Source organism: Lethenteron reissneri, chromosome 25, assembly GCF_015708825.2.
Source record: "Lethenteron reissneri isolate LAM-NWPU_2019-01 chromosome 25, ASM1570882v1, whole genome shotgun sequence".
Lineage (NCBI taxonomy): Eukaryota > Metazoa > Chordata > Hyperoartia > Petromyzontiformes > Petromyzontidae > Lethenteron > Lethenteron reissneri.
In genome coordinates, this window is record NC_083803.1 from 7,100,925 (window position 1) to 7,117,495 (window position 16,571).

Genomic DNA, 16,571 nt, shown 5'->3' on the forward strand with positions numbered 1-16,571 from the left:
CTGTTAATGTAGCGACAAGGACGAATCGACCAATGCAATATAAGTCAATAAATACCGGATTACGAATACGCCTGCATTGTATTAAAAATCCAGTCGAGGTGCATGTTTTGTACCCAATTTATTTCACATTTTGTGCCATAGAACTCGGTGTGTTTTTTATGCGTTTTACCTTTTTAATTAATATTTCAAATTGTTAATGGTGCCTGGATTATGATTATTATCAAATTCTTATTGAATAGCTGCGAACTTTCCTTCTCACTGGGGGTAGAACATCTTTGTTTCATACACATGTGTATACACTTTTTTTTTACTGGTGGTGGGGGGGGTGTGTGCAAAGAGTGGAGGGGATATGGTTGGGACCTGGACCGTTTGAGGGCCAGGGGATTTTCTGTTGGGAGGAAATCGTTTCCGCTTTATGATCGGAAGTCAATAGTTATCACGCTAATGATCTCGGATTTTCGTCTCTGTATCCGGACTTGGAAGCTCTGAGAAGTTTCCCTGCGATGTGCGGTGATGAACCATGTCATTGGCGACTGTGTTTGCGCGTGTTTGCCATTGGGCGTTATTGTGGCTGCTCGCGTAAAAATTCCCTGCTTTTGTGCTCTATTTGTAACTATTCTTGGGTTTTTTCGGTAAAGTCACGTAGGTAAAAAATTTAAATTAATAAAAGTAAAATAAAAAACCCAAGAATATGAATCCTTGCAGTCACGAAAGCTTCAAATCTAGAATTATTTGTAACTAATTATATGGATCTGTCCACACCAGTACAATTCTGTATTCACTAATGGATTTCTGTTTATACGCCTTATATGCTGTTGTGCTTATCTGTACGTGCACGCGCGTGTTCGTGTGTGTCCGTTTCACAAACAGGATTCCTCATTACCAGCAACGGTTACAGGCGCTTTTCTTCAAGAAGAAGTTTGCCGAGCGACTTGGGGAGTGCAAGCCGAAGGTGGAAGGTGAGACACAAACATGTGATGTCATGTGACTCATGATGCGGCTTGTACTCCTAAGCCTCATTTCTTTAAAACTGCTTTTTGTATTTAGTTTGTTGTCCTTCCCCCGCACCTCAGGTTAGCACGGTTAGCTACGTGTGAGAAAAGTTCAACATACATACAAGCTCGCTGCGATGTAACCCCATGTATTGTATTGCATGCGTTTCCTCCCTCCTCTTGGCCATCCGTACTGCTGAGACCTTCCCCTGTTCAAGTTCTTCAGGCTCAAGACATTCCTCTTCTCGCGATGACTGCCTGTCTGTCTCCATGAAGTGCCTTCATTCACTCTCTTGCCATACTGTCTGCTTATGTCCTGATTTGCCCTGTAGTCATGAATCTTTTATTCCTTGTCTTCCAAAGATAAATCTCTTTAAAATATCCTTCGCTGATCTTACGAATTGAGTGGGTTCCACCCCCCCCAGCCCCCATTGCCCCCTCTCCCCTCCCTGCAGTTTCCCTTTTATAAGTGGTTGGAAGAATACTTTGATGAGAGTGGCTACGCTTCTGCGAGCATCGTTCATTCAAAGTGATATTGATTCTGTATCGATGTGTTGTGCTCAGTGCTTTTTTGTTGATGAATAGAAAAATAATTTACCAAACAAAATTGTCCTTAAACAAGTCGTGGGGAGCATAGGGGTGTGTGCCCCATCCACGACTATGCCAAATTTGTTGGATCTTGTATTATTTATAAATCTATGATTGTATTGTATTATGTGCACATTTACTGGGTTAAATGAGTTACGGATGAAAAATGAAGAAAAATTACCAAGAATGTTTAGTATGGTTATAAACACTGCATGTCTAGCAAAATAAATGTAAATTTAGTCGTCTTGTGAAATTGACTTTTTTATTACGTATCTCAGAGGGCACGTATGGAATTCTCTGAGCATTCCATTGACCTTCATGCCATCGTTTAATTATATCTCTGTATTCATGGCGGCGAGTGCAGGGAAAGTGGTGTAATGAGCTTAGGGTCCACAGTATATCCTTCATCCATCCTTCACATAGTAGCCACTCAATTGTCTGATAACGCGGCACGGATATTTTTTCCATTACGAGTCTTGTTGCGACCCGGTGCTTGTGTTCTTGTCAAGGCCTTATGCCTCCCTGTGTGTGGCGCGCACAATATAAATGGGAACGCCACAGTTAGTTGATCAGGAGGTGGTGGCATGTGGCGGGGTAAAGTGTGGGTAGCCCCACCTCTTCCAAGGCCAGTGTGGAAGAGGAGGGAAGACAACCTGGAGAGAGATTAATCTAGAGCAGCCCTTCTGCTGGCATTGTCATGAGCAAGACATTTCGTAGCTGCATCTTTACCTTTATATATAAAACAACATTTATCATGTTGCGTTCCAGGGTGCATCTCTGCTTGTGCCTCTCCAGCCCCATAGCATCAGCAGGAGGTTGGAGGGGGCCGACATTCTTACAGTGTCATAATGACTGTGTTCCACAAGCTTCAATGACTGCTCGCACATACATACACACGCTGACTGATTTTCTGCAGTATCCTTTTGATTTGCAAGCCTCATTTGATGTGCAAACTGTATTGGTTGGGAGGAGGCTGGACAAAACGCAAAGTTTAATGCAATTAAACGATGGCGGTTGCATCCGTTCCTCGTATACGCAGGGGGCGAGAGCCAGAGCAGAATTCACAGGAGACAAAACAATCTCATACCGTTACTCATTTTGTTGAGCATTTATCATTTGTTTAGAGTCTGAAGCTCACTGCTACCTCTGGTGCCACGCCCCGCTGCCTCCCCTTCCTTGCACATCTGTAGCCATCCTGTTGGCATCACGCGAGGTGTCAAGAAGCCGGCGCCTCCGGCAGCTGCTGGAGCTGGTACTGGCGCTGGGGAACTACATGAACAAGGGCCAGCGAGGCAACGCCTACGGATTCAAGATTTCGAGCCTCAACAAGATCGCCGACACCAAGTCCAGCACCGACAAGTGAGCACTCCCGAGCCTTCGGCACCGTAACAAAATGTACAGGGTGATCCACGTACAGATGCTCCACTCATTTCCAGTGTGACTTGTAAACTTCCAATCAACATGTAAATTTGATATTCAGAGAGCGATGGCTTTGTGTCCACATAGGGGAGTGCCCAAAACATGTAATTGGTGCATTGCGATTACTGGGAGACGTGCAGAGGCATTAAAATGAAGTGTTGATTTCTCTATAATCTTTGCCGTATTCCTTTCGTGGGATATCAATGAATGCATCACCCTGTAGGATAATTATAATAATGCTCTTTATTAGTTTATAAAAAAAACCTCACCGAGTCTCAATTATTATTTTCAGGAGAGTCCTGTATTGGCACGTTTGGCCATTTTCTTAATGAAGCGTTGGACGTCTTTGTGGGAGGAAGCTAGATTACCTGGGGAAAATTCACCACGCATATGAGGGTCTAAACACTCAACGCACCAACCAGAGGAACTCAACAACCGTTGCTGTTTTGCAATCTTCTGGCCACCTTGCAGCCTGAGCCTGTGACAACTGGTATTCTCAGGCTGTATCCTATCCCGGTACTAGCCAGGCTCAAAATCCCTGCTTAGCTTCCGATATCTGTCGAGGTCGATCGCATTCAGGGTGATTTGGCCCCTGGTAGTTGAACTCTTTAATGACACTGGTTATCCTGTACAGTTCTACTTCAGCTTCTTTCAACTTCTAACTGTATAAGCAATTTACCTAAAATGGTATCCTCATGTTAGAAAAATGTGCACTTCACATGATCAAAGCTTTAGACCACATGAAAAAAAACCCCGCCCTACTTCTCCAAACATGGACCCTGAAGGTTTGCCAGGCGCCAAGCATGGCTCACTTCATCTGACACGAATTTCCATTGCTGGCTGCTTGGGTCCCCGCATAGGCCACATGAGTCTGAAAGAGTAAACAATAAGATTAACAATGCATCAATTCATGTTACCTCTCCGTCAGCCTCGGCTGACATGCTCATACCGCCCGAGCGAGTGTTTTTTGGAACGTACTTATGCCTCTTCTAATGATGCTATTTGTCTGAGCGAGTTTATGCCTCGGCGTTGATGGTTGTATTGAATTTCCCTCTCGTGGCTTAGAAAGCTGGGTGATGAGCATGTTGGGGCAAGGGGAGACATTGCTATCATTGCGAGCAAGGTTTGGTGAAAATTTATGAACGTGAAATAAAAGAGAGACCCATTGTCCGTGTGAGTACGTGCGTAACGCTTGGCTGTTAAACAGATTTATGTGTTTCATGTCCCTTTATTTATGAATGTTAGATTAAGTTAAATTAGGTGTCGTGTTTTGTAGTAAATGAAATTTATACGTGTTTCATTTCTTGTTGCACTTTGGGTTTACTCGGTTCCAAGAAGAGAGAGCTACATTTTTATATTTTTACTATCACCTAATATCTGATGGCAGATTTAAGTTTGTCAGTTTGCATATATCCATATTGCATTGTCAATCCTGTTCTGAGCGGGGTCTTCCATTGTAAACAGAGGCTGAAAATTACAACTCAACTGAAATATTTGATGTCGGTAATTTAATAAGTCTGTAAAGCCTTTAGCATTGCCTACAAATATTGCGCGAGACAAAGAGTCGGTTGACGTAATATAGTACAGTTTGCTTGAATACAGGGAAAAAAGTTACTTTTATTACACTTTATTTCTCATCTGGCAGCAAAGGGCATTAAAATCGTCTCGTGAAATCCGAGTGGGTTTCATGCGCCGCCGATGCTCAATCCGCACTCTTCAGTGCATCGACCTTTCACATTAAAGGTGGTGGCGGCGGCAGCGGCACCCGCGTGACCCCCCCCCCCCCATCCCACTGTGTGCGGCAGGAACATCAACCTGCTGCACTACCTCATCATCGTGGTGGAGAAGAAGTTCCCGGACGTGCTGGGCATATCTGATGACCTGCAGCACGTGCCCGAGGCCGCCAAAGTCAAGTGAGTCCCACGGATGTGTCGCCACGTGGTCACGGACCATGCTGCGTTTGTGTAGTCGCTCAAGCCTGCTGCAGCGTGTTACCTTGCTTAAACGGGGTGGCGGGCGAGAGGAGGGTGGCGGCATCAATGTTGGCGGCGGCTCATCACATGGCTTCCTTCCCCCACTTGCCTGTGGTTCCTTGCAGCATCTTTGAGTCGTTCTTTCTCTACGAGAGTGAGCGAAACGTTCAACAATGTTTAAACGAACATTAAATGCTCGGCATAATGAGTTATGATTTTGATCTGCTTTTGTTCGTGACGCATTCTGCCCTGGCTCTCGCCCCCTGCGTATATGGTGAAACGCTACGACGCACATCTCTTAGTTGTGCTAATATTTTGTACAATCACTTTTTTACTTGATTATAAGAATTCAGCAGGGGGCTGAGACTTCTGCATAGGGGTTGGGTGGGATATGTGGGGGGGGGCGGGGGGCAGTTCCCCCAGACGCTCTGTAGATGCTTTGCCCCCACCAGAGTCCCACACAGATGTTGGTCTCACGTCAGTTGCCTGTCTTCCACAGCCTGACGGAGATGGAGAAGGAGATCAACAACATCAAGATTGGGCTGAAAGCCGTGGAAGCTGTAAGTGTGTCACACGTGAAAGGGCTAATATTTTATTGCTGCAGAGATGTTGAATAATTGTGTGACATCCGGAATGGACCCCACCTCATCGTTCAAGAAATGCTACATAAGCTGGAAATATTTTTCTCCAGTCCAATATCCCGGCGCTGCAGTTGAAACAAATGGAAAAGTATCCTCTCACTTGTTCACCTTGCAGTATAAATGGGTACACCAAAATTAGTCGATTAACAGGTCGTGTGCGGTGGGGTAAAGTGTGGGTACTCCCCGCCTATTCCAAGATTTGTAGAAGAGTAGGCGACAGTACCGCAAAGAGTGGCAATTCAATTGCAGGGCTGCACCTTTATCTTTTACCGAGTGTGAATCACGCACACGACTCTTAAGATGTGTGCATCAGTAGAATGTCGTTTTTCAATTAGAGGGCACTTAGCAAGCACCGTATTGTCACATCATAATTCGTAAGTGTATATAATCAATATTAATCTGCTCCATATATTCTATTTTTACTTTAATGGGGCACTATTTAGTTTGGTCTGTGCTAGGTCTATGGGTACATCGCTACCACCAATGTGAATCCTTACGAAACATGCATCCCGAATCGATCCTCCCGTAATGCCGCGTGACGTCACTAAACTATGTGTATAATTCCTACGGCCTTGTTTTAAACCACCAACTTAAAATAGCCAATATTATGACCATGTAAATCAAATTTTGTGCATATTATTGCTCTCATTTGTTTTCAGCCTCCGCGCAGTCTTCTGTCTGGAAAATTTCTCATCATTTACAGAAAGCATTGGAATAGTTTTTTTTGCATGAATCCTGCTGTATGCCCCGTTAGGAGACAGTGCAGCCAGACTGTACGAAGTCATCTCCACAGGGCTTATGACCCGTGGCGGCACTTTGATTCATAAAAAAACTGGTTGTTCATAAAATATCAGCTCCAGCTCAAGATCATATTAAAATTATTTTAATTGTAAACAATCGACTAACCTTAATTGTTTCAAACAACTGTGATATCATTAAGTAATATAGCCTGCCCAGCATCTGATATTCGTAGTCACGTGTCTCACCCAAATATAATTTGTGCTATGGCCTTGCAATACCACTGACAACAACAACGTTTTACACAGTAACCCCCCCTGTGAGGCTCACGTTGAAATCTCGCTGTGAACTATTTTATTTAACATCCCGTGTGTCTCTCCCGCCTCTGCGCGTGTGTGCACAGGAGCTGGAGTTCCAACGGACGCACGCCTCGGCCATCGGCGATCGCTTCATCTCCGTCATGAGTGACTTCATCACTGTGGCAAGCTTCAGCTTCTCCGAGCTGGAGGATCTGCTGACTGAGGCCAGGGAGAAGGCAAGATCAGCGCAGACTCTGACATTGCCTTTCCTTCTTCCCATTTCCCTGACTCACATTGTCATACTCTTAGGTTTTTTCGGTAAAGTCACGTAGGTAAAAACTAATAATAAAAATAATAATAGAAATAAAATAATAAATCTCGACGTTTCGGAGGCAACACAAGTCTCCGTCATCAGGTGGGACCGTCACAGCCAAATTTACTGTATCACCTGATGACGGAGACCTGTGTTGCCTCCGAAACGTCGTGATGTATAAATTTATTTATATAAGAATTTCTATTATTTTTATTATTTATTTTTATCTACGTGACTTTACCGAAAAAACCTAAGAGTATGAATCCTTGCAGTCACGAAAGCTTCAAATCTAGAATCACATTGTCATCCGTATTTCACCACTATTGACGATGATCTATCCACCACTGGGTGAAGGTCCTCCCAAAATCGTCACATACATCCCTGCTCTGATCTACCAATGACCTCGAATATATTCACTGAGAAATGAAGCCCTCCATCTACTAATTTAAATAAAGAAGGATGAATAATGTGGTTGATGGGTCGTTCATGATCATCATCATCCATGACCAATGCACTGCTGGATGAAGGCCTCCCCAAGTCATCGCCATTTCCACCATCTCACAATCAAACAATCCACCTAGCTCCTGCACACGAGCCGATTTCATCGCCCCGTCTCCACAATGGACATCCTCTTGTGCCTCATCTTTGGCTGCCAATCTGTTGTTAGTCTCGACCTCTGACCATCATCCCTTCCAGCAACGGGTCCACTTCTTTTCTTCACGGTTAATATGTTGTCTCTAACATTTTCTAATCAGTGTATTATTCTTCCTTTCTCTCAGTGTAATTCCAAGCATGCGCATCTTCATGCATCTTTGTCATTAGCTCCTTCATCTTCATCATCTCCAACTCCTAGACCTCCCTACTTCCTCGTGATGACAGCCACATTCCTTTCTCACACTCTTACCATCTTCCCAGGCTACAGAGGGTTAATGATTTTGCTCGGGAGGCAAATGTATCTTGTTTTAAGTCATTTTTCTTTAAGTCTTTTTTATTCTCAATTTTGGATATTGCTATTTTCCCGGCAGCAGCTAATATTTGTTGCCACATCAGATTTATGATACATTTAGACATTCATGGATATACTTGGTGAGATGAAATTTCTATACAGTAACTTTTTTTAGAATGTATTTACTGTCTTGGTTTTCAAGGAACTAAAAAATGCGGCTCGTAAAAGAAGGAACGTGGCCAAGCAAATAGTGAAAGAAAAAGATTAAATATAGCACGGATTAGCAAATGGGCCCGACTTCAGCAGCCAACAGCTGCAAAATCTAAAAACAAATCCTAACAGGGAAGACAGCGAGCGCTCTTCACCGGACACGGGAAACACAACATCACCCCCTCCTACTACCAATGTTGGCCTTTTCACGCCGTGCACCAGCCGGGCAGCGTCCCGTGCACTCCCGGTCACTCTGCGGCTCAGCAGAAACCGCTTGCCAAAAAGCCCGTGTCTGGATGTAGCATAAAAATGTATGTGTTTTTTATGATGGTAATATATATAATTAATTTGATTATTACGATGCAATGTGCTGGGGTTTAGATGCACGACTGTTGTTGTTTTCATTTTTTTCTCCTTGGGATGTGGCCATCGCAGGTAGGTGAGCATTTAATAGCCTTCCCTTTTGTTGTCAGTTTATGACTTCCCAATGCCTGCCAAAGGCCTTCCCAAATGTCTTTATTTCCTTACGTTTCATTCACTGCTTCTGTCCATTCGTGGCTTCCGAATTCATTGATTTCATCTCGAGATCTCTTTCGCTGACTTTCTCTGCTTCTATTGCTGCTTGTCAGTATCCACTCTGGAGTTAATTTTGCCCATCGCTTGCAAGACTGCGTAATCATTTGTGATTCGGCATTCCCAGGGTTACGTTTTACAGTGTGATTGAATGACTAGGGGCTAGATTTGGGGATTTCCTAAATTGCTTGTCCGCTTGCATACAAAAATGTGGGTTTATTTTCGTCCTTAATTACGTGTTGTGGATATTTTATCGTGATAAAATACTTTTACAGCAATAAAATGCGAGAAGACACTTTTAAAACTGCTTTCGGTGAAACATTCTCAAGAGCCACAGCCACACACTTGTACTGCAACTTGGAGTGCATTTGGGCAGTGATGTGGCCCAGTGGTAGAGCGTTCGCCACGTGTTGCAGAGGTTTGCGGTTTAAATATAGCAGCCATCCTGAGTATTACCGTAATGATAAAATATGCACTGTTTCCTTCACAGTGGACGTTTCAGATCCCATGATAATATTCGCCAGAGTAGGCCATTGTGTGGGTATCAGGGTCCAACATTTGCCAAAATGAGAAAATTACTCGCAAATTACTCCATTGAGATTACAGATAGCAATTATCTCCCACCTACCAGCAGACGAATGCTCCAGGTCACTCTTGAAAATGGTCACACTAATGCCCCAGACCATCCTGGTCTCATGCATTATCATGACATAATTGCATTATCATGGGACAATGCAAGTATTAACCAACGTTAAAAAATATTCGTACAGTGTTTGGGTTTTGGCTGCATGTAAACTTCCCAAAGCCCCTTTACTTAATGGGTCACATGGGTTGGTCAGTGAGTAATTGTTCTTGTTTAGGCTGTGAGTTAAAGTTAGCTGCTTGGTTCTGTCTTCAGTTGGCACATAGGGTGGCATGTGAGTACATTGTTCTTGTCGTGTGGGTAAATGTAAAGGTGCAGTTCTGAAATAGCTCAGCTTGCGCCACTGCTGGCAGAAGCACCTCGACCAGAGAAAAGCTCTGTAGAGCCTCAATGGAAGAGTCTTTCGGGCTGTGAGTTAGAGTCCATTTTCCCGGTTCTGTCTTCAGTTCAACAAGTCGGTGTCACACTTTGGAGAGGAGGGAGGGCGCACGCAGCCCGAGGAGTTCTTCGGAACGTTCGACGCGTTCCTGTCGGCGTTTGGCGACTCCCGACTGGAGCTGGAGGCCATGCGGCGTCGCAAGGAGGAGGAGGAGCGGCGCGCGCGGGTGGAGGCGCAGGTAGCTTCGTGCCACACACACCGTGCACCGTCAGATACACGCCTCTCACTCGCTCACAAATATCGCCCGTATAGCCTTAACAGATTCGTGGCGAAAGTTCTGATAGGGAGCACCCGTTTAAGATGGTACGTTGCGTAATGGGGTATTGTGGCCAAAAACACACACGTACTGCACCAGGTACATATTTAAGGTTAAGTTGATCTAGTAGAGGCCCACGACCGGTTCGGATAATCGCCATTGATGTTAGCCATCGCTGGGACTTGTATTCAAGCTGCCGGGTTTGTAGTGCAGTGTGCTCCCACACTTTAACTCAAACAAACAAAGACATATACACACACAACACACACGTATTCATGGAAATGTATTGTGCATGGACAGCATTAATGGGGTTTGGAAGGTAATGAACGTTATGATCCATATATATTTTTAAAGGTAAAGGTTCAGTCCTGCAATTGTTTGCAACATGCTCACTGCTGGCAGAAGAGCCTTCACTGGAGGGGTCTGTAGAGGACGTTTTGACCTCTTCTGCAATGGTAGCCAGATGCCCTGGAAGGGGTGGGAGTGTGTTCGTTTTTACCACACCACATGTGACTTGCTGATTGATTAACTTCAGTATACCCATGTATACTGTTGGATAGATAAGAAATCAAGTAATTTAATTAAAACTATTGGCACTCTGAAGACTTCCCGACAGGCCATTGTCCACAGGGCTCACCCGCGCGTGCGTGCGTTCGCTTGCAGCTGAAGGAGCAGCGTGAGCGGGAGCGGAGAGCCAAGAAAGCGCGGCAGGGCTCAACTGAGGAGGGCGGCGAGTTCGACGACCTGGTGTCGGCATTGCGCTCCGGCGAGGTCTTCGACAAGGACCTCTCCAAGCTGAAGCGCAACCGCAAGCGCTCGGGGAACATCCTTCTGGATGCAAGCAGGGAGAGGCCTTTGGCCAAGCTCAGCTAAAGCTTGCTGCTAAGCTGAGTGAGGCGGTGAATGTTATGGGTGGGATGAGCAAACAAAGGAAGCCTGCTGGCTTTAGCAGATTGACAAGGTGGGGCATGAGTGAACTGGAGGTTGAAGAGTGGATAAATAACTTTTCGATGTAAAGAATGAACCTGCAAGTCTGCCCAAGGCTGGCCTTTGAAATGATTGCAAGAGAATCCCTGGAAACAGCAGCCAGGGATGATTTTTGAAATGAGAACTGAAGATGAAGCTGCAGGAAGGAATGGCCCAATTGCTGTCTAATGTAATCACCACCCTTTACCAATTCCTCTCACCCACCCTTCCAACTTAAGGTGATGGGTGGTTGGATGCTGGACATATATGACCATGCTGCAGAAAAAGATCTTCAAAAAGGACACTTGAAAATTGATGGGAGGATATTGGCCGGCAGTATTTGCAACACAAACAATGAGCACAAAGATACTGTTGTACATCACTGCCTTTCAACGACACCCCGCTAACGCAAGTCTCATTGTATGCATGAGCTCAGCCAAGACATTTCGCCAAATCCAATAGCCATTTGTGTAGCTTTGTACGTAAAGAAACCAGCGCCACGGTCTTCATCTGATAAGAGACTTGATTTGTTTAAACTGGGCAAGTACGACGACTCCCGAAACAACAAAAGCAAGATGCGATTTGCACGCATAAATAAATAAAGTACAATAGAACGTTCCTCAAGTTTGTGGGCAAAATTCAAGCTTCATTTCCACAAGGTTGCCAGCACGTCAGTCTGCATCAGGAAGGTTGCTCTTCACTGGTCCCACCGTCGACCACAGGACACTGTTAGCATTAATTAATTTTGGAAGCAAATTGACCCTCACTGTAAGGAGTCAAGTGTTTTCATTTAAGTCATCGCCACTTTATTACATTTTACACCAAAGAACTTTTGAAAGGATCAGTGTATTGGAAGTAAGCGTACAGTAGTTGAATTGACAATGTTATGTTCTCTATGAAAAATAATATTTATCTGCTAAAAGTATTTTAAGAGCTAAAGCATTAGAAGGATAACACTTTATTTAAAAAAGTGTGAAAGCCATGAAGAGAAGCCTTTGCACAAGGCCTCAACAAAGCTGTTGGTTAACTCCATTTCACATGGGGCGCATGCTTTTTTGTCTGTTACATTTCCATGAATGAGCAGGTGCATCCAGAGGTAATTGCTATTTCTCAATCAAAAAAGGTGGCATAGGTGGTGTGTAAACATTTTCATTCGATAACAAGATATTCACAAACATGTATATGTGCTATGACAAGGGCTAGAATGTGCATACCTCCAGCATTGAATGGAGTATTTGTTGACAGCAATTCTATAAGATTTACATAGTTTTTCTCCTGGTGCACAGGAGATTATATTTAAAATTTCAAACCCGGATTGCAAATGGACTTTGGTGTTGTGGAACCGATGCCACAACAAGTGGGTCAAGAATAGCCTATTTAGGTGTATGTGCCATGTCTGCTTTCTTGGGGAAAAATACATCTGACATAAAACAATAAAAGGCATCACTTGGCTTGAGGAATATGCTCAAGACAGTCTTGGATGCAAGGCTGGGATCCAAGACACCGAGGTCGAGCCCGAAAGCCACAAGGCCGAGGTCAAGGCCAGGAGCCTTTTAGGTTGAGGCTGGTATCAAGGCCAGATCCTCTTGGCGGATGCCAGTGTCAAGACAAGTCCTGGGACCGAGGCCACACCACCGAGGCCAAGGTCACTTCACTCGTTTGGGCTGCACAGCAACATTGCTCCACCGCTCACTCATCTCGCATCTCAGGATTTGAGAAGCCTGGAAATCTGTTTCGAGAGTGATAATAAATACTGTCAAATTAATGTTCTAAAGGTACTGGATTTACCTGAGCTAAAGTGCACTCTTAAGAAGGTTTTTTTTCTTTAAAGTTTGTATGTAAAGTGCGTGAATCTCAATTTATTTTAAATTTTTGTATAATCAGTGCATTTAGAACACACATTGAAATAGTTTTTATTTTTTCAACATAATTTGTATGTTTGAGTGTATATTTTTCTGCAGCGATGTCAACATTCTCGATACAAAGATGTTTTCCTTAAGCATTGTAGTGGATAGTGGTAGTTGGTGAGCGTGGACTAGCCTAATGGTGCCTTTTGTGTCACTGTGTATACACATAGCCAAACGCACGCACGCACTGCACGCACGCACAACGGAGAATTAAGGAATAGTAAGTGCCTGTCTTCGTTTAACGACCACCAAATTTACAATTATTGATTGCAACACAACTTAGCAGGAGGCAAAAAAATACCATGGTTGCAACAAACATTTGGAAAATGACAGCATCTGAAATATACATTGGCAAACGGTGAACAAAAACACAACGTTAAATTTATGATGTTCATAACTCACGTAAATAATGGTCTTAATGGAAATGGCACAAGGAATGCTTCGAGGCGTGCCCTTATCTCCGCCGAAAGGGTGCTTTGACTTCCTGAAAGCTCGCGCATGTGTTCCTATTTTCATTTCATTAAGGGCAGTGACATATGCCGCAGAGGAAGAACGTGATTGAATTTTGCGTTAACTCCGTGTCGAGCTGGCTCGGCCGACAGAATGCGAGCATGTGGAGAATGATAACGATCTCTGTCCAATATCTTGTATTCATCTTTCCAACCACAGCACTTACAACACGGAGCCATATGCGTGTTGTGTGCTTAGCACGCTTTTTCATGTTGGATCAAGAAGATGCTTCTTTGCCAAATAGTAATTCAGCATTTTCACTCGCAGTGAAAGCTATGGCCAGTTATTTTCAGTTTTAAGGTTGAAAATAATGCCTTCAAATCAATTATATATATGTCATAACTACGAAATTCTTCAAATAAGTATATTTTTTATGATATTCGGAGCATTGCATGAAACAAGAGTGCAGACAACTCACATTTGCCAAAATGTGAAAGGCAGATGGACGTGTGAATTATTAAATTATATCCTTAATTTAGAAATGTTACTTAAATGCCGAGTTATGACAAGCTGTTAAAAATTGTGTTCATTATTGCATACTCGTTGGAAAGGTAACAATTCGACTCAATATTAAATGGATAAAATGTATTAACATAACTTGAAAATTCATTAGAAGATTCATAGTACTCGAAGACACGTTCAGTCGACAAGTTTCGTCTTTGTGCATTTTTTTATACAGTATTGTTTTAATCAGTATTTTAAAAAAATATGTGTCGAATGAATTTCAACTTGTCTTCACGCTCAAATGGAGATACGCCATTTTGTTGACTGGCTGTCGTTAAATAAGAACAGTATTACAATAATTACATACACACGTAATCCTAATTGTGCACATATATGTAATGTATAACAAACATAATATCGTGACATTTCAAAGTCAGAAAGAAGTGTAACTTTGACAGGCTCGTGTCAGGCCTGGTGGATTTTTTTGTCACTAATAGCAAACGCTTCTTATTGCATCCAAAGATAATAAAAAATACATTTAAACCATACGTGAGGTCTAAACATTCAAACATAATTTCAGATCTCATAGGGATCGCATTTCTCATGGATTATATTTCAGCCCCCCCCCCCCCGAAAATCCCTGACTCCTGACAGTCACTAAGGGGGGTGTGGTGGACACCTCAAGCTAAATCAATCCCTGGACCTCATGATAACTTAAACTCACAGTTCACACATTATCTTTGTTAAAATGTCATCTTTTTTTGGTGCTGACTGGAGAAATCACATCACTTGGGCTTATTACAAAGTGCAAAGTCAAGATTTGGCTTTGTGCACTGCATTCATGCATAAAGCAAAATGATCGCAGTGCGTTGGTATTGTTGATCCTGGGACACTTTGGTGGTAAAATTCACTCTTTTCATCGTTGACGTTGATCTGTGCATGTGGCAATGTTTTCCCCCCACTGTGTTGACAGACTGTCATCTGCAGTGGCTCGGTCTACAGTGCACCACTTTGCAGTGCCAAGCCACCTTGAGTAAACACAGGCCTGAATGGTGCTTTGTTCATGCACAAGTTGAGCTTTCGGATTATCCAGCACTTCAGGACACTCTCCCTTTCTTGCATAATGTTGTCATCTGACGTTGGGTAAATGTTGCTCAGCTGAGTGATCGTCGTAAAATTAGACCTTTTAACATTGGATACTGCAAGCTTCGGATAGTCCTGAGTTTTGGATAATCCTTGTTCTTATACAGTTCATGTGTACAGAGGACAACCCCACTCCTGGCATTGAGAAGAATGACTGCGGCGCTGGTGTTGGGCTGTCGTATTTCTACTTAATGTATGAAAATCCTCAAACCATGTGTTGTCCACGTTTTAGGCTCAGAGGCGCGTAAAAGGGGCTCAAACTTGTCATAATAAGACCAAACTGCTGCAAGTAATGGATGCATCTATAAGCACACATTGTGAATAGCTTTGCGTTTTATCAGACACATTTGCATGACACTTTGGACGTTAAAATTAATATGCTTGTTATTAAAGTGTTGTAGTCTACACAGAACAAAAACAGTGGCTTCCAGCCAGACTGGCTTTCGTGAAAGTCTGGTTTGAACAAAAATGTTCGTAGCATTTTACCTTTGGTTAAAAAGGTTATTTAAATGTTACGCTTTTGACTTAAAATGATATATAAACTGCCTTGCTCTGTATTTTACAAGTTTATTATCTAGCAAATTTAGATTTTCGTATTTGATCGCCTTTGTAAATATCACACTGTTATTTAACGCACTTAAGGCACAGAAGCCTAAACTCCCGTCAGCTTAATAAAGCCCTTGTACACAATTCAACTGTGGCTGCCTGTCACATTTTTGTCCGAGCATTCACAACGACTGCTCATGATCGACAGTGACGTCGAGCAGCCACTCAACCATCGCGAGGCTCTCACCACAAACAATGCCACGGAAAACGACCTTGCGCTCTATCCAATCGTGCGTTTCATGCCTTCATTTACCCAACAATTTTCACGGCTACGTTTTGCTAACTTAATACAAAGCGCGTATAAACATAGTCCCACTAGGGCTCCATTTTTTGGTCCACATGTGGAGCAAAACCGAGCCAGCTAGGACTGTACAGCGCGCGCACTGCAGGTGTGTCCAATATAGTTAATGTGAATGGTATGAAGAGCCATCAATCATTGCATTAACTGCATAGGAGGCACCCAATGTGGCCTCTTTGGTGAACCCACGCTGGGTCATTTTTGTGCCACGTGCAAATTGAAAACTGACCCCCCCCCACCCCTTACCATGAGTCGACTGCACTGGAATCCTTCCGAGTACAGTATTACCCTTTCACGAAGCATGCAGCTCCATACCTGCACAGCAGTGCCTGTCTGTAAGTGAGATGAGGGCATTTTAGTTGATATCGAAAACCAGAAGACCATTGTTGACAGGTCTGATAAAAAAAAATCTGCCAAAATTTAAAGAATTCACTGTACGGCCCAGGCAAAGCCCCCCCACCCCCTGTTGATGACCTTCAAGTCAATAAAATTCAACATAGCTACGAGGAGATATGTTGTTTTCTAATGAAAGCCGCTAATGACTTTGCACAGTGATAGTATTAATCAGGGCTGTTGCCGTGGTGTAATGGTTAGCACAGTCGACTTGCAATCGGTGCCATTCATCTGGCGCGGGCAGTGGAAACGATGGTGCGAGTCACTTAAATAG

The 16,571-nt window shown here is 43.5% G+C and overlaps 1 protein-coding gene across 4 annotated transcripts in view; it reads left to right on the forward strand.

Annotated features, from left to right (window-relative positions):
- LOC133347126 (disheveled-associated activator of morphogenesis 2-like) overlaps positions 1-15,719 on the forward strand; it is a 109,567-nt gene extending 93,848 nt beyond the window's left edge. For 3 of the 4 annotated variants that reach the window (XM_061559115.1, XM_061559118.1, XM_061559119.1), the window contains 7 exons: positions 871-959; positions 2,771-2,939; positions 4,805-4,912; positions 5,472-5,532; positions 6,755-6,886; positions 9,782-9,952; positions 10,694-15,718. In XM_061559115.1, coding sequence (XP_061415099.1) covers positions 871-959; positions 2,771-2,939; positions 4,805-4,912; positions 5,472-5,532; positions 6,755-6,886; positions 9,782-9,952; positions 10,694-10,903 — 940 coding nt within the window. In that variant the 3' untranslated portion in view covers positions 10,904-15,718. Of the gene's footprint in view, positions 1-870; positions 960-2,770; positions 2,940-4,804; positions 4,913-5,471; positions 5,533-6,754; positions 6,887-9,781; positions 9,953-10,693 lie in introns of all 4 variants that reach the window. The other variant, XM_061559116.1, reaches the window with a different exon arrangement.
- The last annotated feature ends 852 nt before the right edge of the window (positions 15,720-16,571 follow it).